Source organism: Centropristis striata, chromosome 3, assembly GCF_030273125.1.
Source record: "Centropristis striata isolate RG_2023a ecotype Rhode Island chromosome 3, C.striata_1.0, whole genome shotgun sequence".
Classification (NCBI taxonomy): Eukaryota; Metazoa; Chordata; class Actinopteri; order Perciformes; family Serranidae; genus Centropristis; species Centropristis striata.
In genome coordinates this window covers 42,927,756-42,953,669 of record NC_081519.1, presented here as the reverse complement: position 1 = coordinate 42,953,669, position 25,914 = coordinate 42,927,756, and the positions used below count along the sequence as shown (strand labels likewise).

Below are 25,914 nucleotides of genomic sequence, written 5' to 3'. Positions count from 1 at the left end.
TCGAATCCTGCTTAGGGCCCCATGGAGGCTTGTGCCGGTGTCGTGCCAAAAAGTGATAGCCTGCCAGAATCTGATTTCTGGCCGCGGGAGCGCACACGGCAGCCCGTTGAGCGGTAGCGTAAACACGTCTGCTTTTCTCTGGATTAAACGGTCTTAATATGCAGATACACACAACTGTATTATAATGTAATTATAGCAAAGGCATGTGGCTTCGAAAGTTTAACGTTTGTTGTTGCATAATTATTACAACTGTGGCCAAAAGAAGTGTAGTTTGTAGTGAAATCAGACATGGCAACTACGTGATAGACACGTCTATTTCAGTTTTCACCTCGCAAAAACTGATTGAAGGCATAGTATAGTTACTGAGAGGTTATTTCTGCCTAAATATGACTTGATCTCATTCATGAGCTTCATAATGTAAACACTAGAGCTCACAGGACAGTTTGGAATCCCTTTAAAGCACCATTACAACACAAAATAGGCATTTTCACCTGCCAAAAATTGATTGAAGGCCAGATACAGTTACTCAAAGGTTATTTCTGCCTAAATATGACTTGATCTCATTCATGAACTTCATAATGTAAAGATCTGACCGCTCAACGGGCTGCCGTGCGCGCTCCCGCGGCCAGAAATCAGATTCTGGCAGGCAATCACTTTTTGGCACGACACCGGCTCTGCTCAAACATAAAGGAGCGATTTCATTCACACTGAAGTCTGAGCAATTTCCTAAGAGTCCAGCAGATGGTGGTAATAAGACTTGCATCGTTTTTAAGATTAGAAGAAGAAACGACTCACGACTGCTCCCACAGGCAACTGTAGAAACTGTAATCAACCTGAAACAGTAGAGCATGTTATGATGGAGTGTAAGGAGTATGAGAGGGAGAGGAGAGATTTAACCCTCCTGTTGTCCTCGGGTCAAGGAAGGAAGAAGAGGGAAGGACGCAAAGGGAAGTAAAAAAGGATGGAGGAAAGAAGGAAGGAAAGAAAGAAGGATGGAGGAAGGAAAGAAGAGAGGAGGAAAAGGAAGAGGAATGGAAAGGAGAGAGAAAGGAAGGAGGATGGAGGAAAGAAAGGGGAGGAGGAGAAGAAAGGAAGGAAAAAATAAAGAAGGAAGGAGCAAGAAAAGGAGGGAGGCAGGAAGGAAAGAGGGCAGAAAGGAAGGAGGAAGGAAAGAAAGAAAGAAAGAAAGAAAGAAAGAAAGAAAGAAAGAAGGGAAGGAAAGGGGGGGAGGGAAGAAGAAAGGAGGATAGAGGAAGGAATGGAAGCGGGAAGGATGAAAGAAGGAAGGAAGGAGGAAAGGAGAGGAAATCAGGAGGAAGGAAAGAAGAGAGAAAGTAAAGGAGATAGCGGAAGGAGGAAAGAAAAGAAGGGAAGGAGGGAGGAAAGGAAGGAAAGAAAGAAAGGAGGATAGAGGAGGAAGGGAAGAACGAAGGAAGGAGGAAAGAAGAGAGGAAGGCAGGAGGAGGGAGGAAAGAAGGAATAGTCAAAACAGATTGGGTCAATTTGACCCGGGAGGACGACAGGAGGGTTAAAAGCATTCATGCAAAGGGAGAAAGTCAGTTTTACACTAGGAAATTTATTGCAAAGATCAGACAATGTCAGTAAACAAGTACGGAAATACCTGAGGGAAACAGGGCTAATGGAGAGGATTTAGGTTTTTTTTGTTTTGTTTTGTTTTGTTTTGTTTGTTGTTTTCTTTTATTTCCTGCTAATCTAATGATCCACACTCCAATCTGGTAGGTGGCGGCAATGCACCTATAAATTGGATGCCAGCCGCCAATTAAAAGAAGAAGAAGAAGAAACTACTCACGACTGTACTTGCTGTAATACGGCATGTCGTAAAACAAGCTGGATGAAATGCGGCACTACTGAGCAATACTTGATGTTGTTTAGTTGTTAAAAGAGAAAGTGTGACATCAGGCTTTTACCCAGTAAGTCAAAAACAGTCTCTGCCTCATGGTGTAATACTAGTTTCCCCATTTGACGCCGTCTGCACTGAAACAAGTCTTAAAAACTGGGAAAATCCAAATAATAGTTGGGGGGGTGTTCTCTGTGAAACAAGGAACTCCACTAACCGCATTCTGTTGCAGCGGGTCTGTCCAGTGATCCTGCCCCGAAAAAGCGATGCTGGTCACCGTTTTCTGCGCGCCGAGGGATCGCCCAGAAACCACCTTCGCCCTCGATGTGTCTCCAGACCTGGAGCTGAGAGACTTTATAGCACTTTGTGAACTGGAATCAGGAATCCCAGCTGGGGAAATCCAGGTGAGTCCCAAATGCTAGCTGCTAGCTGTAGCCGGGGAGCTAACGAGGCTAGCAGCTAGCTAGCTAGCAGACTTGCTAGCATGAATCGGACTTTTGCTGTTTTAGTGCACGATGTGTTGCGAAACTTGGTTTCCTAGCAACGGAATTAGGCTCCAAACCGTTATTAACGTCTGCAAACGGTCGGATTTAGCCGTTGGTGGAAATAAGCTAATAGAAAGTAAAACCACTGAAGCTAACTGGTGTCAGGCTGTTTAAATCAGTAGTTCTCAACCTTTTTGAGTCGTGACCCCCAATTTAACATGCATGTTGTCTGCGACCCCCACTCACTGACCCACAATCTCACACACACAGTTCAGATCACCCAAAAAAGGAAACAAAATGACCAAAAAAAAGACACAAAATGACCAAAAAAGACACAAAATGACCCAAAAAATATTGGTAACACTTTATTTTGAAGGTGTCTACATAAGAGTGACATGAGCTGCCATAAACATGACATGGGATGTGTCATGAACATTAATGACACTTTGAAGTAACATTAATGCTCATGATACTTGTCATGTCATGTTTCTGACAGGCTTGTGTGACTCTTATGTAGACACCTTCAAAATAAAGTGTCACCATATCTTGCTTAAGTCACAAAGGCATGTTAAAAATATTGCCTAAGTCATTTATTTCTCTTAAGTTACATCATTTACACACAGTGTTATTACTATGCCAATAGCTATCCTTTGTTACATCCTTTTTGAGAAAAATGATCAATAAATGTCATATGTTACACTTTTGGTGAAGTTTTTCCTGCAAAACTTGAAAAAATGACATTATCTAAAAAATATATATTTTAACAGGGTGACAATTTCTGGTCCAAACGGCAGTTAACGTTGTGTTACATAATAATATAACTAGTTAAAGGGACAGTTCACCCCCCAAAAATACAGTCATACATTCTTTTTCATATGCATTTTTATCTATACAAATATTTTTTGTTTTATTGTGAGGTGCCAAGAGTTGGAGATATCAGCCATGAAGATTTTTGGCTTTCGGCACTTTGCTTTAGAGATCAAAGTGCCGAAAGAGAGTTTTAAAACCCAATAGCAATGACTCTCTCCAGAAATCTTGATCTCTTTTTTTTTTTTTAAGATTACACAAAGTTAGCTAAACAAATTTATTATGGGTTTTATCAAGTCAAAATTGTGTATGCCCCTAGTCCAAGTAGCGTGTACTGTCCCTTTAAACATATTCAATGAGGCCATGTAATAAAATCTGCCCCAGCACTGGTTGTATTAGTGCTATGTCACACCAGTTAATATTCAACTTTCTTTTTGCTTTTAGAGTAGAAGTTAATGTTGGACTGGAGCAAAATAATAGTAAATTGCTGAAAAGATTAGTCAGTCGATTGATTTATTCATTGGTCTGGTCAGTGCCTGAAAATTAATGGTAAACAAGCTTCTAAAGTACCTCACCTCCCTTTCATAATGAATACTACTTTGTTTTGAGTTTGGAGGAAACAGAAAGTGAAGGTGATTAATTTACCTGAAACAGATACTCTGACCACATGACAGTAAAATAACCCTGTAAATCCTGGTTGTAAGGTAGATGTTGCAGCCAGGTAGACCACTAAATTGGCTAGACATTAAAACAACCTGGTCTCACAGAAATCTGTGAAATAGCCACGGATTTCGCTTAACTCAAAATCCGTGGAATAGCCACGGAATCACTCAAATTTCCGTGAAACTAACACGGATTTCGCTACAATGCAAGTTAATGACAGTCATATCCCGTGGCTATTCCAACATACAAAGTGATTATGTACATTCACTGAGTGAAGATTTAGAAAATAAAACATATATTTCTCGCTAGAAATGTGATCAAAATCCATTTTTATGCAGAAACTAAGTCAAAATATTGATTTTTCACTAAAAATGAGAAAACTGTCCGCCATGTTTTTTGTTCTGACCGATTGGACCTTGAAAGTCACGTGACTTGGAACAAACCAATAGGAACAAATATCCATGGAATAGCCACGGGATATGATTGTCATTAACTTGCATTGTAGCGAAATCCGTGTCAGTTTCACGGAAATTTGAGCGATTCCGTGGCTATTCCACGGATTTTGAGTCAAGCGAAATCCGTGGCTATTTCATGGATTTCTGTGAGACCATGTTGCATTAAAACTATATAACATTTACAGCCTGGGTCTCTTAATTTAAAGTAGAGTTTGCAAAAGCAAGTGCCACCTAAGAACTGCCACATTTGAGCTAGTGAAATGCCTTATCTGTGTTTAGCATGCTTGGCTTATTCAGTCATAGCAAGAATCTGTAATTCTTCTGTATGATGATATAACATTTAATTTTTATTTTTCCTTAAACAGGTCACATATGTAGAACAGCCCCTAAAAGACCCCACTCGTGCCTTGGGGACCTACGGCGTTAAGGATGGAGATGTGGTGGTTCTCAGGCAAGCTGACAGAAGGCCTCCACCAACTCAGCCAGCCTTTCCAGGTAGCACACATGTTTATTGAAATAATATAAAAGCTATTGATGTCTGTCTGTTGCCAAGTTCCATTTAAAATGCCAATTACTGCACATTAACGGCCCATAAAACTGCACTGAAGCTTCTTCCGTGGCTTTAACTTTTTTTTCAGAAGACGTATGGTGGGTTGGGACTTGACTTTAGACAGACTCGAATTGAGAGTTCAGAAGAAGGCAGGACAAAGACAACAATGTTGATATTTGCAATGATTGTTTCACATTCAAAAAACAGTCATTCAACCTGCTTTACTTCCTGTAGTTCTAGTTAGAAACCAGTAGAGCGGCATCAAAAGTGTGAGGAAAGTAAGTGTAGGTTACAAAAAGAGAAAAGATTGATTTAAAAAAAAGCAGAGTTATACATGAAGGGACACAAGGCAACACTATTGAAAAGACATAAAAGAAAATTGCATCATCTCTTTAGGCAAGGCAAGTTTATTTGTATAGCACAATTCAACACAAGGTAATTCAAAGTGCTTTACATACACATTAAAACAGCAAGACACAATTGAAAACAGTAAAAACAGTCAATTAAAACAGGGAAATAGAAATAAAAATATAAATAGGATAAAATAAGATACAGCAGGATTAAAAAAAAGAGATAAAATAATAAAAAGCACAAGTCAAACATTGTGTAGTTAAAAGTAAGGGCAGTAGAGTAGAGCAGATAAGTGTTAAAGTTAAGAGTACGCTTCAGTAAACTAGAGTGTTTTTAGTCCTGATTTAAAGGAGCTGACTGTTGGGGCAGACCTCACATCTGCAGGTAGTTTGTTCCACAGGTGAGGAGCATAATAACTGAAAGCTGCCTCACCTGCTTAGTTCTTGTTCTTGGGACACGCAACAAGCCAGTTCCAGATGACCTGAGGGGTCTGGATGCTTCATAGAGAGGGAACAGATCAAGCATGTAATTTGGTCCGAGACCATTCAGAGCTTTGTAGACCAGCAGTAAGATTTTAAAATTTTTAGTGAGTTTTTAAACATGCAGATAGGGGAGGGGGGTTGCAGACGGACGAGCCTCTGGCACCAACACCCCGGACACTCTGGGCCTCCAGACTGAGCACACCTTCCTCAGCCCGCTGTCTATGGCAGTGGACTCACCTGAGGAGGTCTCCAGCACCTCCTCCCCCTCTCCTCCTCCTCCTGCTCAGGCTCCCCACCTCACATCTCCAGCCCCTCTTCTCCCTTCTCCGCATCCCTTTATAGAACAATTTCCAGCTGAGCACATCCAGAGAATCCAGGCAGCAGGGACACAAGGCAACACTATTGAAAAGACATAAAAGCAAATTGCATCATCTCTTTAGTGAGTTTTTCTACATGCAGATATGATCTCCTCTCACCGTTTGTGCTCTGTGCTCCTCAGGTCTGCCCCATATTGACTTTCGTTCTATCACAATCCCCGGCACTTCTTCTTCAACTAGTCAACAAGGTGCCATAAGGCCTCCGCAACCGGCTCCACAGCCGCGGCCACAACAACCACCACAGCAGCAGCCGCCGCCGCAGCGCGCCGCACAACCTTCCTCGCCAATGGCCTTCCGCGGCTCCTCTCCTCAGGGGCTGGACGACCCCGCCTTACTCCAGCAGATGCTATTATCCAATCCACACGAGCTCTCACTGCTCAAGGAGCGGAACCCGCCGCTCGCTGAGGCCCTGCTGAGCGGAGACTTGGGTAAACAAAAAGGCAGCTGACGTCACATGCCATGACTTCTTTTTTTTTTTTGTGTATTTATTTTTATTGATTTCATAACAGAAAAATATATACAAATTATGTATACAAATTAGAGATAAATGGTGGAGCTACACAGAACAATATGTTTTGGTTTTTTTGACAGAGTTTTTGACATTAGACAAACAAAACAGGGGTATAATATAAATGGCACAGCAATAGAATAACACTAATTCAGTTTTTAGACATTAAATCAAGAAAAGGTTGCCATATTTTAAAAAAGATATCCTTTTTATTAGATATTATGTACCTGATTTTCTCCAAGTGTAAAACATTTCCCAGCTCTCTCAACCACATTTCAAACGTAGGAGCCCTTTCAGATTTCCAAAACTGTAGAATTAACGTTCTGGCTAACAATGTTGAAAGGGAGATAGCCTTAGCTTCATAACTACTTTTTACACTATCTGGATTAGCCGCTCCAAACAACACAGTGAACGGGTTACATGGATGATTAAGGGCCTTAGTGAAGAACTCAAACAAGGATGACCAGAATGGTTCTAGCTTATGACACGACAAAAATAAGTGGGATAGTGTTCCCTCTTCACTTTGACACCTAATACATTGGGGGGACACATCCCGAAATATTTTCTGTAATCTGGATGGAGAATAATGTAGTCTATGTACTACCTTGAATTGTATCAGATGATGTCTTGCATTTATTGAGCTCATGCCACCACTTCTGTTGATGATGGCCTCTTACTTGTACTCAGACTTGAATGGGTTCGTGTTTGTGTGACTCTTTCCCCTCAGAGCGTTTCACCAAAGTGCTGCTGGAGCAACAACAGGACCGAGCCAAGAGGGAGCAGGAGAGGATTAGACTTCTGACGGCTGATCCTTTTGATTTGGACGCCCAAGCCAAGATTGAGGAGGACATTAGGTATGCTGCAGAGGCCGTGCATTTAGTTGACCACTTGAAAATATTAATAACACAATATATAATACTAGTGCTGTAACAGCTGCTGAGTCCGTGTTGAACCACCAAACTTCAGAGGTCACAGTTCGGTCTCATACCAAACTTGTAACTTACCATGACTCCTAAAGTCGGGTACCAATCAAACCCTAACTTCCATGCAGTGGTGGAAGAAGTATTCAGATCCCGTACTTAAGTAAAAGTACTAATACAACACTATGAAATTACTCCACTACAAGTAAAAGTCCTGCATTCAAAACTTACTTAAGTAAAAGTACAAAAGTATCAGCATCAAAATGTACTTAAAGTATCAAAAGTAAAAGTACTGGTTATGCCAAATGGACCCATTCAGATTGTTTCATATATTCTAAATATCTTATTACATTATTTGTATTGATGATTTTATGTAAGCAGGGTTTTAATTTTGGAAAGATATGGCTCATTTAAGTACTTTGGGCAGTCCGTGGCCTAGAGGTTAGGAATTGGGCTTGTAACTGTAGAGTCGCTGGTTCGATTCCCCATCTCCCCAGGTCTAGGACTGAAGTGCCCTTGAGCAAGGCACCTAACCCCCCCGCACAGCTCCCCGGGCACAGTAATGTGCTGCCCACTGCTCCTTGCATGGTGTGTTCACTTGTGTGTAAAAAAGGATAAAGGGTTAAATGCAGAGGTTGAATTTCCCCATTGTGGGATTAATAAAGTAATCTTCCTCTTCTTAATATACTGTTGTAAGATTTGATAAAATAAAAAAAATCTAATCACCTTAAATTGATCATATGTTTTATGTTGAATCTCGACCTGAAAAGTAACTAAAGCTGTCAGCTAAATGTAGTGGAATGAAAATTACAATATTTGCCTCAAAATGTAGTGGAGTAGAAGTATACATTTACAGAAAATAGAAACACTCAAGTAAAGTACAAGTACCTCAAAATTGTACTTAAGTACAGTACTTGAGTAAATGTACTTAGTTACTTTCCACCACTGCTTCCATGTACCGTTACACTAAACATAACCCACATCTACGTCTTATTACAGCCTCAGTTTTACTTCCATAACCAGTTATCATGCTGTAATGTTTTGTAATATAATAAAAATTAATTAATTAAACTTTTTAGAACTGACATTAAGGAAGGCAGCTTGTTCACGCAAGTTTAGCAGCATGTTTTCATTCTTTTTTCTTTTTTTTTTTTTTTAAATGTGCTTATTCCAGGCAGCACAATGTGGAGGAAAACATGACTATTGCAATGGAGGAGGCCCCAGAAAGCTTTGGACAGGTTGTTATGCTCTACATTAACTGCAAAGTCAACGGGCACCCTGTGAAAGCTTTTGTCGACTCAGGTAATAAGCACTAAATCCTGATCCAATGTGTTGTTACAATATCAGCAAACATCCTATGGTTTAGTTTTTGTTTTGCTCAATTTAAGCTGCTTGTGTTAATTGCACAGCACTTTTTGATTTTGTTTAGGAGGAAACACTTTGTAGAGTTCTGACATTATTTGTTTCTAGGAGCCCAGATGACCATCATGAGCCAGGCCTGCGCTGAACGCTGTAACATCATGAGGCTGGTGGACCGCCGCTGGGCCGGTATCGCCAAGGGAGTGGGCACCCAGAAGATCATTGGCAGAGTTCATCTGGGTGAGGGGCTTTTTTTATACTTCAAACAACACAGTTTATAATGTAGTTCAAAGAAAAAAAGTAAAGGTCCCATATTGTAAAAAAAAAATGACTTTTGCATTTCTTTCTTGATTTAAAAACGCTCAATCCTCAAATAAATGCACACAGCATGTATTCCTACGAAACAGTGCATTTAAAGGAGATGTTGGGACAGCCCTAAGTTGTGACTAGAGGTCGACCGATACGGGTTTTTTTAATGCCGATGCAAATTATTTTGACATCAGTCTTAACCGATCCCCGATATATTCTGACGATTTTTTTTTTTGGGCCGATTCTTGAAGCCGATATTGCCTTTTCTTCCTCCATTTACATGATAAAAATGACACAATGATAACAAATGTGTCTCAGTTTAAACAAAAAAAGAAACATTTATTAACAAAACAAACAAAACATATTAACAGTTGGATATTAAACAATGTGTATGTTGTTCTAGGCCTGGAGGTGGTGGCACCTCAGATGATCCACATATTTGATGTGTTTTTCTTTTTTCTGGTATCAGCAGCAGCTCACCAGAGAATGGAGATGTTGCACAGAGCCTTGCTGCTGATGGCTCAGTGAAACGGGATAATTGATCGTTGAATGCATGCACGTATCGGTCGATGCCGATACAAGTAAAAAACGCAAATATTGGCCGAAATATATCGGCCGGCCGATATATCGGTCTATCTCTAGTTGTGACGTCACAACAATATTATATAATGGTAAAAAGTGCTACTACAGTGCTGTTAGTCATTCCCTGGCTGCAATGAAGGTGCAGAGACGCAGAGAAGACACAAACACAAACCGATCAGAGCAGAACAGAATGTGGAGAAAAATGTTTTTGGAATATTTAAGCAAGTATAAATCAGAAAATTAGCATAATATGGCAATGCTGGTTTTAGAAATACAAAGAATATATAGATATATATATATATGCTATGCTATCTAATCATATCATTCAACGTACATTTTAAAACGGTAGGCAGTGATTGGTGTCAGAGTTTGTCTGACTCTGGGTAGAATAACTTTCCCTTGGTCTACTCCTGCAGCTCAGGTCCAGATAGAGGGAGACTTCCTCCCTTGTTCCTTCTCCATCCTGGAGGACCAGCCGATGGACATGCTGCTTGGCCTGGATATGCTGAAGAGACATCAGGTGTGAGCTCCTTCCCATCTGATCACAATCTGCAGTACAGTGTTGGATTTGAGTTCATTGTATAATATGTTAGTTTTCCTTTTTTTTTTTTTTTTAAACTTAAATTTTATTTCAATTTTTGCAGCATATACAAACATATACATACAAATTCACATTTAGTCTGTTGTTTTTCATTTTGATCTGCTTAATACAGCATTAAAGCATATACATCAAGTCAAATATGTATAAATTACATAGTTAAACCAAAGTAACACAAACAAACAATAAGTAATTAAATAATAAACTGTGTTAATAGAAATCAATCAAATTAAATTAAGTGAAATAAAGTAAAATAAACATGAGATTATTGCATTAGTATGGTCATGGCAGGTCTCCATCTGTTAACAAATATATCTTTTTGAAGCCTCAAGGAGTAAGTTATTTGTTCCATGTGATAAATTTCCCAGACCTTCTCAATCCACATATTGTATGTTGGAGGGTCTGGTTTTAACCATTTAACAGTGATTCATTTAAGAGCTGAAATCAGTAATATTTGTAAAAGATATTTTTTCCCCCTTCCAGTTATGTAATTTGGTAAGTTTTCCTTTTTGCTCTCTGTTTTACTGAATGTACAGCAGTGCTGAATAAGCGTTCTTTGCCCTGCTTGTCTTGTAGTGTTCGATCGACCTGAAGAAGAATGTGCTTCTAATAGGCACTACAGGCACCGAGACCCGCTTCCTGTCTGAAGCGGAGCTGCCGGAGTGTGCCCGGCTGGCCTACGGGGCAGAGGGGCGGTCAGACGCCCGTCCAGACGAGATCGCTGATAGAGAACTAGCAGAGGCACTTCAGAGGTCCATACAGGAAAGCGGTGAGATCCCCCATCTCTGCACTTCAGCCTGTTCTCCATTGGGCTTGTTTCAGCTGAGTTAGAACCACATTTGCATGTGCCACTTGAAGCTTCTTACTCTCAACCCCATTTATGCCGTCATCTGAATCTGTCACATGATCACTTCATGTCATCACCTCAGCAAATTACATGCTATGTAGGACGGGGTCAGGAAATAAAAGATGTCGGTCAGGAAAACACAAGTGTATTAAAGAAAAGAAGACAAATTGGTTGTTAAAGGCTAAGATCAAGCTTTTTAGGCTTAAAGGGAAACACTGAGGATTAGCTTTGTTTTTGCTTGTTTCTCTATTTAGTGTCTTTGGGTTCTGTGAAAGGCACTTAGAATCAGAATCACTTTATTAGTCCCTTGAAGGGAGATTTGTTTTGCAGCAGGACACACAAGACAAGGTACACAACGATAACATAATAAGACCCAATAAATATCTAATAAAACACAGTCAAAGAAACGCCATACGCATATATAAAATCACTGACACAAGTTTGTTGCAGAGCTGATACCCCTAAATGGAGAGTTACTACCTAGTCAACATGATCTCACAGAAATCCGTGAAATAGCCACGGATTCGCTTAACTCAAAATCCGTGGAATAGCCACGGAATCGCTCAAGTTTCCGTGAAACTGACACGGATTTCGCTACAATGCAAGTTAATGACAGTCATATTTTTCTGGCGAGATCTTCACCACAAAGTGATTATGAACATTCACTGAGTGAATATTTATAAAATAAAACATATATTTCTCGCTAGAAATGTGAAATCCATCCAAAATCCATTTTTATGCAGAAACAAAGTCAAAATATAATTTTTTTCACTAAAAATGAGAGAACTGTCCGCCATGTTTTTTGTTCTGACCGCCGGAACCTTGAAAGTCACGTGACTTGGAACAAACCAATAGCCACGGGATATGACTGTCATTAACTTGCATTGTAGCGAAATCCGTGTCAGTTTCACGGAAATTTGAGCGATTCCGTGGCTATTCCACGGATTTTGAGTTAAGCGAAATCTGTGGCTATTTCACGGATTCCTGTGAGACCAGACAGTAGCTAGTATAGGTAAAAAGTGCAATGTGCAGATATGCAAGAAGCAGACTTATGAAGATGAGCTATTTGAGGGCTACTTTCTATTAGTTAAATAAAACCAAATGTATTATTCTCATTTTAAACGTTTCCATTGAGCTATTGAGCTAACGCTTCGTTCACAACCTTTGTCTTTTTTTTAAATTGAACATGGCAACAGTCTTCTGTATGCCTCCTAGTTTTTAGCTTCTCTTTGTGACTATGATGCTTTTACCGTGTCTAAAATATTTTTTTATGAAGATGAAACTCTTAAGCACAGTGTCAGTGCTTATCAACAGTCCAGAGTGTCTTATTGCAGTGAGTTCAGCGTGGACTGTTACATTTTGTCCCGTTCTGTGGGAGCCAACAGTGCAGATGGAGTGTGAGAACAGCACTTGAAGCCTACAAAGACAAACTGAAAGGAACAACTAGTGCCAATAGAAACGTAGGTGGTTATTAGTGTGAGCATGACTGTCTCACACAGTAAATTAGCACCGTGGTGTATGAGGACATTTTTGCAGATGTTGCAACTGCAATGATCAGGACTACTTTATGGCAATATTTAGATTTTTCTTTTCGATGATTGTAGTACCTGTCTGTCAGGTATTTAATTTACTTGATGAATACATAACAGTAGGGCTGGGCGATATGGCCCTAAAATAATATCACGATATTTCAGGCTATTTTTGCAATAACGATATTCTTGACGATATTACAAAATACTTAAAAAGATATAGAAAATATGATTTTTTTTTAGTCTGAATAAATGAATAAAAATCTAAAATGTAGTGTGAAGTGCAAATCTCAACAGTTGCCAAATAAAAATAATTTACTCTTGACTCTTGAGTATGAGCAAATAATAAAAAATAACCATTTAAGGGTTCCGGGGGCATATTTTAATGACATTTTGTAAAGGAGAATAAAGGTTCTTGTATGTTTTATTTAAGGCATCTTATTTTGACAGTCTTCTACACACTGTGCTCTTATTTTGAAAGCTGCATGTGTTTAGGGACAGAGACTAAGTAGGTTTTTGTGATTAAAACAACTTTAACCACTACATCAAGAAGTAGGAATGTTGCCAATATCATGATATGCATTTTTTTTAACCATAAATAAAAAAAATACCGATATTATGGTGAACGATACGATATGGCACACCCCTACATAACAGCCTTTCTTGTCCAGTTACTTTATCCATAAAAAAATGATATTTTCAGAAAATGCACTATGCCACAATATATAAATATTGCAATAAAGTAACACAGTCTGTGATATATCCTAATTTGATTTAAATGTAACTGTCAGAGTTTGACTGTAAGCAGTACGATCCAAACATTATTATGTGAGTGTTTCTCTTTAATGCTTTTCAAAGCTTACATTTACATTAGTGCTACTGCCATTAATACACTTAGTCTCTGTTATTTTTCCAGCCAGTCTTGTCCGCTAATGGCTGCACATTGCAAATGGTAGTAAAACAAAAAGCAGCAGCAGAGCAGCTGGTGACTGGTGGAGCAGCCATGTTGTGGAAAAAGGCAACAAATCAGTTTTGGTCCTTTTGTTCTCATGGTTCAGGGATTTTTTGATTAAATGTCAATGTGACCTCTATTGAGTTTTCTGAGGTTCAGTGACGGGTTATGTGATGCCACTGTGACCTCTCTGTTAGGACAAAGGCTCAAGTTGTTTTTGGATGACACTTTTCACATGTGTGTGTGAAAAGGCTGATAGGTTGGTGCATGCTCTGTGTGTGACTGCTAACTTTCTCCGTCCCTTTGCATGATGTGTGTGGTGTGTGCCCTAACCCCTGAGCAGGACAGCACTGATGCATTTGGAGACAGCTGGAGAGGGCCCTACCAACCAGGTACTGCAAATTCACAAGTCCATTGCCAGTGCTAAGTCCATTGCTATTTCTGTCTTTTATTTTGCTGTTATTTTGCTGCTGGATTGGTTAATTGATGTTGTACTTTTTGTTCCTATGTATTTATTCTGAATACATGTAACTGTTAAAAAAATAGTCACAAACTATACGTGCAGCTGGTTTTTCCAAGTATTATACAAGAGTTTGGGTAAGGAAATGTGTTTGTTTGTTTTTGGGTTGTTTCCTTAAATGCATATTATCCACTAATGCTCCAGACAGGCCACACTGTTTCATTCCCAGTTGTATTTTCTCTTATAATAGACACTGCAGATGGACAAACTACCTCACCGCAGCCCCCACCATTTACATTACCCAGAACCTTAGACCAAATGTCCTCATCCACCTCCCCGTCCCAAAGCCCTTCTTCTGGTCAGCCCCAGACCCTGGACCGCTCCCAGTCTGCCCCGGCCTCCATGGAGCTGGCCTCAGCACCAGGGCCCTGCCAGGACCCACCTGGCCTCCAGGAGGAGCTTCTGCCTACATCCTCAGAAGAAGATGCTGGTTCTACACCTCATCACATCCACCCGCCCCCTCTGCCCGTCCCGAGCGACTCCAAAGTGCCCCCTGCACCACCCAGTCCCTCCACAGACCTCCTCCGCTCATGTTCCCCTCCTGCGGACATGACTACAGAGCCCCAGTATCCTGAGGAGGACCAGGTCCAGGCGGACCCTGCAGAGGAGGAAGCTGAACCAGATGAGGTGATGAACAGCCCCCCCACGCTCCCCCATCCAGAGGAACTGTCCCCCATTCAACCCATGGAGCAGGAGGCAGCTGAGTCCGACCCCGATGCAGCCTGTCCCAGCGCTCCTGGCCAGTCGGACTCGGTTGAGATGGAGTCCCCCACGGCCTCCCAGGGCCTGGTCTCCTCTGAGAGGGACCAGCCCGAGGGGGAGCACTGCTCCAGCTCCGACAGCATCCCGTCGCTGGCGGCCGCTCTGATGGAGCTCCACGAGCTGCTGGTCTCCAACAACCGGGCCCAGTCCCAGAACCGCAGCACCTCCTGCTCCCCCTCTCACCCCTTCAGACAGGAAACAGAAGAAGCGGGTCCCGAGCCCCAAGACTCCCCCTCTACTGCCATCACAGCCGGTGCAGAACCAAGCGATGCCAAAGCCAACCATGCTGCTGCTGTGTCTGATGAGGGACCATCTACGTGTCTTGTGCCTGATGAGCATCTGGGCGGGGATGCAGCAGAGACCGAGGGGGGACACGGACCCCCACAGTGTCCAGGTGGCTCCGCGGAGCAAAGGGGGGCAGAGAGGTGTGGGCAAGACCAAGCTAATGACATCAGCAGTTGTCAGCCTGAGCCAGAGGTTCCTCCTGATCCTGCTGGGGATCTGGAGGTCAGGGAGCCTCCGGAGGGGCAGCAGGGGAGGGGGGTCGCAGACGGACGGGCCTCTGGCACCAACACCCCGGACACTCTGGGCCTCCAGACTGAGCACACCTTCCTCAGCCCGCTGTCTATGGCGGTGGGCTCACCTGAGGAGGTCTCCAGCACCTCCTCCCCCTCTCCTCCTCCTCCTCCTGCTCAGGCTCCCCACCTCACATCTCCGGCCCCTCTCCTCCCTTCTCCGCATCCCTTTATAGAACAATTTCCAGCTGAGCACATCCAGAGAATCCAGGCAGCAGGGTTTTCTGCCCGGGAGGCTGCCGAGGCTCTGGAACAAGCCCACGGGGTGGTGGAGCTAGCTCTGCTAGCGCTACTAGCACGCAGCATCACTGTGCCCACCTAGACTGATAATAACGAGTCACACGAGTCCCCAGCCTCCCGACTCGGCATCTGTGGTATTTCTAACTCGTTACTGCTCCAGATGTCTCAAGTCCCTTCTTAGCAGGGAGCACGTATGAAAACAGGGAAATGCTGTCTCTTGGTTTGTCGTCCAGAGTCTCCAAGAACAAACCGGACAACTGGTAAAACTTTTCTGGATGTTGCAGATATGTGAGGTGTGTTTGCATGCAGATGTTTTGGGTGGCCACCCGTTCATTGGTTTTTAGAAATTTGGTATCGGTTGATTTTCTTCTTCTTTCGTTGTCCAATGTTGACACATATTAAATGCCCAATGTATGATTGATTCTTTAACCATTAAACGTTACTTTAATTTCCCTTTTGATATGTCATAAAACTATTAAGTTGTTAAGCATCAATAAAAATGGAGAGAAAAAAATCTCAACCTGGAGTAGCTTTACTCCTCCTTCTCCCGTGTCTGGTGAGTTTTAGATCATTCAGCACAAATATGGATATTTAAAGTAATTTGCTGATAAATAAAAAACACCATATTTTTTGTTTATAGCTAATTCAATTTACAGATCAGAACCCAGTGATGGAGAAGCTAAATTGTGAGAACTGCTGCAGTTTAGGAGGGTTGATCGTTGATCAAGTTTACAACTAAGTTCTCCAGATGCGTGGACGCCCACGACCATTATCACCGTGACATATCAAGTGAGCCACAAGTGCGTTTGTTGACGTATGATCATAGATGGCATTTATCAATTCAGTATGTGTATTACAGAAGGTATCTTGTACTGTATGTATTATTTTCCACAGTTTGAAAGCTTTGCCATGTGTAGATTACAAAAATGTTTGTAGCTTCTGTTCATAAACCCATTTTATTTTGTGTCAAATCATCATAGTGTGTGTTCATACCTTTAAAAACACCCATTTTCATTTGTTATCTGTTAGAAGAATATTGCCATGTCAGTACATCATATATCAAGGATTTTAATGGCTTTACTTGAGTCACATACCAACAATGTTCAGGCAGATTGAATTATCTACTTTTATCTTGTATGAAATTTTAAATTGCAAATAAAATGGAACAAGTATTTGTACACTGTGAATTTTTTCTTTTCTTCCTGTGAGTAAATGCAGTGTAATATGAGCTACATTCTGGAGGAGTCGCTGGCTTTATTGAGAGCCTTTCATGTTTATTGTGACCTAAAGGCCACCAGAGATCGTCTGTAATTTAGGGTTTGGTTGCAGAAGGAATCAGAAGTCTGCTGAAATACACGAGAAAACTTTAATCAGAGGAAAAGTTGTAATCTGTTTTGAACATGTCATGTTGTGCAGTGGGCTGCCAAAACTAAAAAAGTACTAATAAAAGTCTTAATTTTTAATCATATGCACTATTTTATACACGTACATATACATTTTTTATACTTGCCTATCCCAAAGTGACAAGTTGATATAATATCAAGATGACATTTAAACAGTAAAAAGAAAAAAAATCCATGAGAAAGTAGTCTTTTTTGCCAGTTTTCTAAGGGTTTTAGTGTTCTTATTTGTGGCCCATTTTGCAATCGGCATATGCGCTCGTTGTCAATGTTGGTATAAAAAGAATTGGTCTATTGAGTCTATTGGTTACAACTTGCTACGTCACCACTAAATCCTACACACTGCTCCTTTAACCTGCTGTTTGTTTTTGGAGCATTAATTTGGTCTTTAAACTGTCTTACAGTGGTGAAAAATTGGACAAATTACATCTTATGTTCAACCAAAACCCCCAAATAGTTTATTAATACCACAGAAGACCAGCAAGCAACCATTCATTCAATTTGAATTATTCTGGTTTACACCAAACGATGTCCCCAGTCCCAGACTAAAAGCTGAAAGTCTTTAGTAAATCTAGGAGTCTTACTGGAGTCACAGCGCTCCGTCATCTCCATGGTTAGTGTAAGGTAGTAATCTGCTCTGTTTCATATCAGTCTTTAACTCGTCTTGGTTTGGATCATATCAAACATGTTTTTCTCAGTGACGTAACACCATCACCAACCAATAGATGAGCGGTTCCAGACTGGCCAGTAAAACATCTTCAACAGGAAAAAGTTACATCACAATAATATTAGTAAGCTCAGTCCTCAATAAAAATATAGTGATGTCATATATTTACGGCCACAAGCGGGATTTTGGGGGCTGTTTCTTAGTAAAGAGAACAGTAAGGAGACCCAGTTAAAATGTATCAATAAATGTAGACATAAATAAGTCATAAATAATCTATAATTAATGTATGATTAACTAAATGAGAGTTGATAGAGCTGATAAGTAAAATTATTCAATTAAACAAATTATAATTAAATAGGACATAAATGTATATCATGAATTCTTTTCTACAGTTTCCTTTCCTTTATTCTTCCTTATTTCTATTTTGTTTACTGTAAAATAGTCAACTTTTCATGTCAGAACAGAAACAGAAACCCCTTTTTCAGCGTGTGAGGGGCATTTTGTGGCGTCTATTCTTCTTTTTATTGTTTTTGTTTTTTTCAACACAAACCACTGAGTCACACACTAGAGCAGCTGGAGCCAAAAGCTGCTTCTCCTCCATTTAGTCAGTTTTTACTTCGAGCATGATGAGGAAAAAATTTGCATGGTAGGTAAAAAATGCTAAAAGAATCTAGTTGTAGTCTTGTAAATAGTGACCCTGAAAGATTGACAGTCTTTGTAGAATCTCAGTGTGAGACTAGGCTGGGACTAAAAACTCTAAACTCTTGTCTTTAGATGTGAGCAGCTGTGAGCTGATAGTCTTCCAGGACTCTTTCCAAATCTTTTCAAAGTCTTCTGGTGTATCGGTAGCAACCTGGTCTCACAGGAATCCGTGAAATAGCCACGGATTTCGCTTAACTCAAAATCCGTGGAATAGCCACGGAATCGCTCAAATTTCCGTGAAACTGACACGGATTTCGCTACAATGCAAGTTAATAACAGTCATATCCCGTGGCTATTCCAACATACAAAGTGATTATATACATTCACTGAGTGAATATTTAGAAAATAAAACATATATTTCTCGCTAGAAATGTGATCAAAATCCATTTTTATGCAGAAACTAAGTCAAAATATTGATTTTTCACTAAAAATGAGAGAACTGCCTGCCATGTTTTTTGTTCCGACCGCCGGGACCTTGAAAGTCACGTGACTTGGAACAAACCAATAGGAACAAATATCCATGGAATAGCCACGGGATATGACTGTCATTAACTTGCATTGTAGCGAAATCCGTGTCAGTTTCACGGAAATTTGAGCGATTCCGTGGCTATTCCACGGATTTTGAGTTAAGCGAAATCCGTGGCTATTTCACGGATTTCTGTGAGACCAGGTTCATCGGTAGCATAAGTCTCTACTAAACTGGGACACAGCTAAAGTCCACCAGAGGCTTGAAAAAAGACTCACACCTGGTTCCAGTTGTTGTGATTGCTGCTGAAAAAAGCTAAAAAAACTGCATCCAACTGAGATCATTTAATCTGAGTGGATCAGGGCCAAGTGGCCAAAACATATTCACAGCTGCCCTTTGGTCAGGGCTGGTTCATTTAAAATAAAGAGTTTTGGTGGCGGCCTTGTGTTAAAAGGAACATTATGGCTCAGTCTGACTGCACAGATGAAAACAGCCACTGTTGGAGCAGCAGCAGCATTTTGGCTAATCTTCACTCCTACTTTGGAGAAAATCATCCAGTGAATAATTTGATTTCAAAAATACAAACCATGAAGACGAGTGATCTGTTTCCTCTGGAGCCCAGCAGTGAGCAGCAGGAGGCTGGAGGCCTGGTGGAGGTGGAGGAGTCCATGGAGGAGCCTGAGGAGAGCAGGTAACCACCACATGGTGCAGCTAGAGAACCTGTATGTTGGACGATTACAATGAAATATCTGTGCTTTTTTATTTATTTGTTTATTTGTAGTTCTTCCATAGACATATCTTCAGCTCTCAAGTCGGCAGCTTTAACTTTCTTAAGCTTCTCTGTACCGAGTCTTGAGGAGGACGGTCCACCTTTGTCTCCGTCAGATGATCAGAATAAAAGTACACCGGGGTAAGAGAGGCTCTGAATCAGTGGTTCACAAACGTTTTTAGCCGTTCACCTCCTTCTATGTCCCAACCGTCCCCAACACCTTAAAAAAAAAAAAAAATGCAATAAGCTTTTTTATAGCCATATTAAAGGCGGCATGTTTAATCATGCTTAAATGATAACAAACATATAATAAAATAATCACGATCACAACAATGCGGTTGAATTAACCTGAACACAGTTTCAATATAATGCAACAAAGTTATGAACAAGCTTCCACTTTTAAGAGCAAAGAGGATGATGACAGGCTCAGGATCAGAGGCAGAAAGCACATAAGTTGGGAAAATGTTATAATATTTTGAGCCGCGTTGAACAAAAAGTTTAAATGAGTGTGGAGCTAAACAACCCGTCATCAAAACACAGGCTGGAAACATGGAAGAAGATAACTTCTTCTACGCTTCATTTTAAGATGAAGTGCATTTTGAATAGTCTGCATTTATTTATTAGGCAAGGCAAGTTTATTTGTATAGCACAATTCAACACTTCAAAGTGCTTTACATACACATTAAAACAGCAAGACACAATTGGAAACAGTCAATTAAAACATGGAAATAGAAATAAAAATACAAATAAGATACAGCAGGATAAGAAAAGAGATAAAATAATAAAAAGCACAAGTCAAACATTGCATTGTTAAAAAGTAAGGGCAGTAGAGTAGAGCAGATAAGTGTTAAAGTTAAGAGTACGCTGCAGTAAACAATAGTGTTTTTAGTCCTGATTTAAAGGAGCTGACCTCACATCTACAGGTAGTTTGTTCCACAGGTGAGGAGCAGAATAACTGAAAGCTGCCTCACCACGCTTAGTTCTTGTTTTTGGGACACGCAACAAGCCAGTTCCAGATGACCTAAGGGGTCTGGATGCTTCGTAGAGAGGGAGCAGATCAAGCATGTAATTTGGTCCGAGACCATTCAGAGCTTTGTAGACCAGCAGTAAGATTTTAAAATCTATCCTCTGACTCACAGGAAGCCAGTGTATATTAATTAATATTAGTTTTTGATTTTACAAAGGAAATGTTTATTTACACTTCTTTGTGTGGGGGAAAAAATGTAATTGTGCAATTATCAGACCGCCATTAAATTTTTCATCTCGCGCACCCCCAGGGGTCCACGCACCACACTTTGGGAACCCCTGCTCTAAATCTTCATGTGCTTTGTAATGTTTTAAACTAAATGTGGACTGCTTAATGAACCCAGGGCAGAAGATCCAGCGGAGGAGGAACAGCAGAGTGTATCATTCCAGTCAAAGTTCATTAACTTCTGTAAGTTTTCCTTTCTCTTAGTGCCAAGGTTATAATAGTTTTGGATTTTTCATTAGTTTTAGTTTTAATTTCGTTGTGAATTTTCGTCTTCAAATTCAGTTAGTTTTAGTTAGTTTTTAGAGTGAGTTTGCTAGTTTTAGTTTAGTTTTTAGTTTTTGAAAATGCTTAGTTTTAGTTTAGTTTTTATTAGTTTTAGTTTTTTTGTAATGGGCTATGTGTTGGGTGCCAGATTCAAAGAGGTCATAATAAATTTTGCCTTTATTTCCTTTGGTTTATCATCTCAGCCCCAATAAGGTTATAAACTCTTACAGTTCTGGGTGTTTTGTATTTTGGTTCTAGTGTAAACATCCCAGTCTCAGTAAACATATTCACCATGTGTTGCATGTTCAAATAGAAACACTGAATTATGAATGAAAAAAGTTGACAAAAACGAAAACTAAGGACATTTTCACTATAATTTCAGTTACTTTTAGTTAGTTTTGTAACCACACAATACAGTTTCAGTTAGTTATCGTTTTTTAAAGTCCCCTGTGTGCATCTCTGCCTCTGCTCCTCAGTCCCCCTGTACCAGGACTACTCTCTGCAGGCGGTGACGGAGGACATCCACAGACTGAGCAGCAGTTTTGTATCTGAACTAATAAACCCCCAGTATCTGCAGGGTCTGCAGACCCGTCTTATCGGTCAGTGTGGCTTCGGAGCTGCATCCAATCAGCTGAACTCTCCTGAAGCGGCTCCGCCCCCTCCTCCCCCCCGGCCCCGCTCCACCAGGGTGACTCCATGCACCCTCTGGCAGGACCAGGAGGAGGTGAAGGCGTCTGGTCTGCTCAGCAGCCTGACAACCAGAGATATTCTCCTTCAGGAGGTGTGGAAAGCAGTTTATTTATTGAGTTACACTTCATTATGATCAGTATGTTCACTTTCTAGAGCAGTCTTCTCTAACTGTTGGAACCTGGTCTCACAGGAATCCGTGAAATAGCCACGGATTTCGCTTAACTCAAAATCCGTGGAATAGCCACGGAATCACTCAAATTTCCGTGAAACTGACACGGACTCGCTACAATGCAAGTTAATGACAGTCATATCCCGTGGCTATTCCATGGATATTTGTTCCTATTGGTTTGTTCCAAGTCACGTGACTTTCAAGGTCCCGGCGGTCAGAACAAAAAACATGGCCGACAGTTCTCTCATTTTTAGTGAAAAAATCAATATTTTGACTTTGTTTCTGCATAAAAATGGATTTTGATCACATTTCTAGCGAGAAATATATGTTTTTTTTTATTAATATATGTTCTATTTTCTTCACTCAGTGAATGTACATAATCACTTTGTATGTTGGAATAGCCACGGGATATGACTGTCATTAACTTGCATTGTAGCGAAATCCGTGTCAGTTTCACAGAAATTTGAGTGATTCCGTGGCTATTCCACGGATTTTGAGTTAAGCAAATCCGTGGCTATTTCACGGATTTCTGTGAGACCATGTTGAACTGGAACCAAGTGCCGTTATCACAGATAATTTAAAAATGAACAAGACAGAAGTTCACAAAAATTATCGGCCTTGTGAAACTGTAATGCTCATTACACAGTTTGAGGATTTACCATGAGTATGGCAAGAGGATAAACTTTTACCTTACTATACTTTTTATTATACTGCTTTATGTGGTCATTATCTGGCTTAACCCTTTATTGGGCAAAGAACTATATTTGGTAACTTCAGTGGAGATCAAAACTCCCCATGTCTCTCTGTGAGGTCGTAGAACCACGTGGATTTCTTCCAGCTATTATATAATATTTCGAGAAAAAAAGTTGCAGATTTACAAGAAAAAAAGTGGGGAAAAAAGCAACCATGGAAGAATATATATTATGCGTTAAATCGTTTTTGTTAAACAATGGAGCAGCCAATAGTTAGGAGCCAAAGTTTGGGTTTTCATGGGATTTGCTGATAAGAGGCTCCCTCACACCCTAAAAACAAAGCTGATTATTTTTTCTTAATTTTTGTCTTGTTTTTTTCCTCTAAAGACGACATTTGAGCTGATCGGCTCTGAAGCGTCCTACTTAAGGAGCCTTGGAGTCGCTGTCAATCACTTCTACGCTTCCAAGGAACTGAAACAGACTCTGAATCAGACGGAGCATCACATCTTGTTCTCCAACATCCGACGTGTGATGGCAGCCAGCGAGAAGTGAGAGCTCCACATATCAGTGTGTGTGTGTGTGTGTGTGTGTGTGTGTATATATGTGTGTGTGTATATACACTACCGGTCAAAAGTTTTAGAACACCCCAATTTTTCCAGTTTTTTATTGAAATTCAAGCAGTTCAAGTCAAATGAACAGCTTGAAAGGGTCCAAAGGTAAGTGGTGAACTGCCAGAGGTAAATAAAAAAAGGTAAGCTTAACCAAAACTAAAAAATAATGTACATTTCAGAATTATACAAGTAGGCCTTTTTCAGGGAACAAGAAATGGGTTAACAACTTAACTCTATGGAGTCTTGGGCTATTTTGTCCAATTTTTTTAATTCTTTTCATGTCTTTGTAAGTCATTTTGTGTCTTTTTTTTGGTCATTTTGTCTTTTTTTTTTTTTTTGGTCATTTTGTGTCTTTTTTTTTTTTTGGTCATTTTGTGTCTTTTTTTAGTACTTTAGTCCAACATAAAATGTGATTTTGAATCTTTTTTTTACTTTCAAAACACTATCATGCTCAATAAAGAATTTTAAATGTTCCAAATGTGCATTAATTTCAGAGTACACTGAGACATTAAACTGCATAATTTTCAATTAAATTCTGGAAAAGTTGGTGTGTTCTAAAACTTTTGACCAGTAGTGTGTGTGTGTGTGTGTGTGTGTGTATATGTATGTATGTATGTATGTATGTATATATATATATATATATATATATATATATATACATGATACGATACACACACATTTTATTTTTTATTCTGACTTGGTTGTGTTGACCCTGAGCTGGTCTCCTCTCCTCCAGGTTTCTGATGGATCTGCAGGTCCGGTGGGGGGAGAGTGTGTTCCTCTCTCAGGTTGGAGACGTGGTGCTGCAGCATTGTCCTGAGTTCCACCGTCTCTACGTGCCGTATGTCACCAACATGATGTACCAGGAGACGCTGGTCAACCAGCTGCTGTACGTCTCTGCTCTGTCCTCTGGTTTATGATAAACACCGTCCCTTCATACCACCTACTGAATCACATCTCCTCCTTTATGAAGGCAGCAGAACAGAGAGTTTCAATGTTCAGTCAAGAAGCTTGAGAACGATCCAGTGTGTCAGAGACAGAGCCTCAAGTCTTTCCTCGTCCTTCCCTTCCAGAGGATCACTCGTATCAAACTCATCCTGGAGGTAGGCTTCCTCTAATGTTTGAATTATATTCATCCAAATGTATTTTTATCACTTTAGTTACTATAGGGTTGCAGAAGGAATCAGAAGTCTGCTTAAATACACGAGAAAACTTTAATCAGAAGAAAAGTTGTAATCTGTTTTGAACATGTCATGTTAACTAAAAAAGTACTAATAAAAGTCTTAATGTTTAATCGTATACACTATTTTTTACACGTACATATACATTTTTTAACTTGCCTATCCCAAAGTGACAAGTTGATATAATATCAAGATGACATTTAAACAGTAAAAAGAAAAAAAATCCATGAGAAAGTAGTCTTTTTTTTGCCAGTTTTCTAAGAGTTTTAGTGTTCTTATTTGTGGCCCATTTTGCAATCGGCATATGCGCTCGTTGTCAATTTTCGTATAAAAAGAATTGGTCTATTTTGATGCCACTAAATCCTACACACTGCTCCTTTAATCTGCTGTTTGTTTTTGGAGCATTAATTTGGTCTTTAAACTGTCTTACAGTGGTGAAAAATTGGACTTTCCCAAATGGTCCACAGTGATGTAGACAAATTACATCTTATGTTCAACCAAAAAAAAACCAAATAGTTTATTAATACCACAGAAGACCAGCAAGCAACCATTCATTCAATTTTAATTAGTCTCTACTAAAGTGGGACGCAGCTAAAGTCCACCAGAGGCTTTAAAACAGACTCACACCTGGTTCCAGTTGTTGTGATTGCTGCTGAAAAAAAGCTAAAAACTGCATCCAACTGAGATCATTTAATCCAGAGAATTACTCGAATTAAACTCATCCTTGAGGTGGGCTTCGTCTAATGTATTTTTAACCAGTATCACTTTTTCCAAAGTCTAATTCAAGCACTTTTTCAAGCTTTGTAAGCAACTAAACAACTGTGGATTACATATTTATAATCAGCACACTGATTGTTAATCTTAATCACATAAAATTTGATGTTGTTGTGCTTTAAAAACAACTAAATGTGTTGTGACGGCATACAAAATAGTAACAAATTAAAGAGAAAAAACACTTGTTTCAAAATGTGAATCGTATTACCTACATTTCTAGCAGTTTCAGGGTATTTATTTTCAAAAACCCAAGCATTTTTAAAACCTTGGTGTATTTTCAAGGGTTTCTTGCACCAATATGAGCCCTGTAACTAAAGCTTCTGTTGGTTTTTCTTTCATTTCAGAGCATTCTGAAGCTGACTGACCCGGGCTCTGGCTCAGTTGCAATTCTCAAAAAAGCGATAGAAGCCACGCATGAGGTAATACTGTTCACCATGCAAGAGTTCAGATCTGTGCATTCATGCTGAGACACAACTGACAGCTTGTTATTGGAAGTTAATGAATATTAATTACCAATTTAAATGTTATTTTTTCTGCTCTGACCAGAT

General features: G+C 40.1%; 2 protein-coding genes across 5 annotated transcripts; both read left to right on the top strand.

The window, feature by feature from the left end:
- The first annotated feature begins 1,805 nt into the window (after window positions 1-1,805).
- Window positions 1,806-16,916, top strand: ddi2 (DNA-damage inducible protein 2). Of its 4 annotated transcripts, XM_059329570.1 has the most exons (10): window positions 1,942-2,262; window positions 4,634-4,763; window positions 6,151-6,456; window positions 7,264-7,390; window positions 8,631-8,758; window positions 8,927-9,055; window positions 10,123-10,226; window positions 10,881-11,073; window positions 13,976-14,024; window positions 14,343-14,428. In XM_059329570.1, the coding sequence occupies exons 1-9, from the start codon at window positions 2,125-2,127 to the stop codon at window positions 13,984-13,986; spliced, it is 1,266 nt and encodes a 421-aa protein (XP_059185553.1). In that variant the 5' UTR covers window positions 1,942-2,124; the 3' UTR covers window positions 13,987-14,024; window positions 14,343-14,428. The 4 variants fall into 4 exon arrangements, with proteins under 4 accessions (XP_059185552.1, XP_059185553.1, XP_059185551.1 ...); XM_059329569.1 differs by lacking the exons at window positions 13,976-14,024; window positions 14,343-14,428 and adding an exon at window positions 1,806-1,931 and having other exon boundaries at window positions 2,091-2,262; window positions 10,881-11,680; XM_059329568.1 differs by lacking the exons at window positions 1,942-2,262; window positions 4,634-4,763; window positions 6,151-6,456; ... (2 more) ...; window positions 8,927-9,055; window positions 10,123-10,226 and having other exon boundaries at window positions 10,985-11,073; window positions 14,343-16,916.
- Window positions 16,917-19,391: 2,475 nt separating this feature from the next.
- Window positions 19,392-25,833, top strand: LOC131968133 (rho guanine nucleotide exchange factor 19-like). Its single transcript, XM_059328875.1, has 8 exons — window positions 19,392-19,655; window positions 19,746-19,874; window positions 21,104-21,168; window positions 21,726-22,030; window positions 23,188-23,348; window positions 24,148-24,300; window positions 24,385-24,514; window positions 25,711-25,833. The coding sequence occupies exons 1-8, from the start codon at window positions 19,426-19,428 to the stop codon at window positions 25,831-25,833; spliced, it is 1,296 nt and encodes a 431-aa protein (XP_059184858.1). The 5' UTR covers window positions 19,392-19,425.
- The last annotated feature ends 81 nt before the right edge of the window (window positions 25,834-25,914 follow it).

Bases quoted from the DNA above. Each gene is read 5' to 3' on its own strand.
- LOC131968133 (XM_059328875.1), top strand. From the start codon at position 19,426: ATGGCTCAGTCTGACTGCACAGATGAAAACAGCCACTGTTGGAGCAGC. The intron at 19,875-21,103 runs GTAAGAGAGGCT...TAATGAACCCAG, and splicing joins CAGAATAAAAGTACACCGGG to GGCAGAAGATCCAGCGGAGG. The intron at 21,169-21,725 runs GTAAGTTTTCCT...TCTGCTCCTCAG, and splicing joins GTCAAAGTTCATTAACTTCT to TCCCCCTGTACCAGGACTAC.
- ddi2 (XM_059329566.1), top strand. From the start codon at position 13,940: ATGATGTGTGTGGTGTGTGCCCTAACCCCTGAGCAGGACAGCACTGAT. The intron at 14,025-14,342 runs GTACTGCAAATT...CTCTTATAATAG, and splicing joins GAGAGGGCCCTACCAACCAG to ACACTGCAGATGGACAAACT.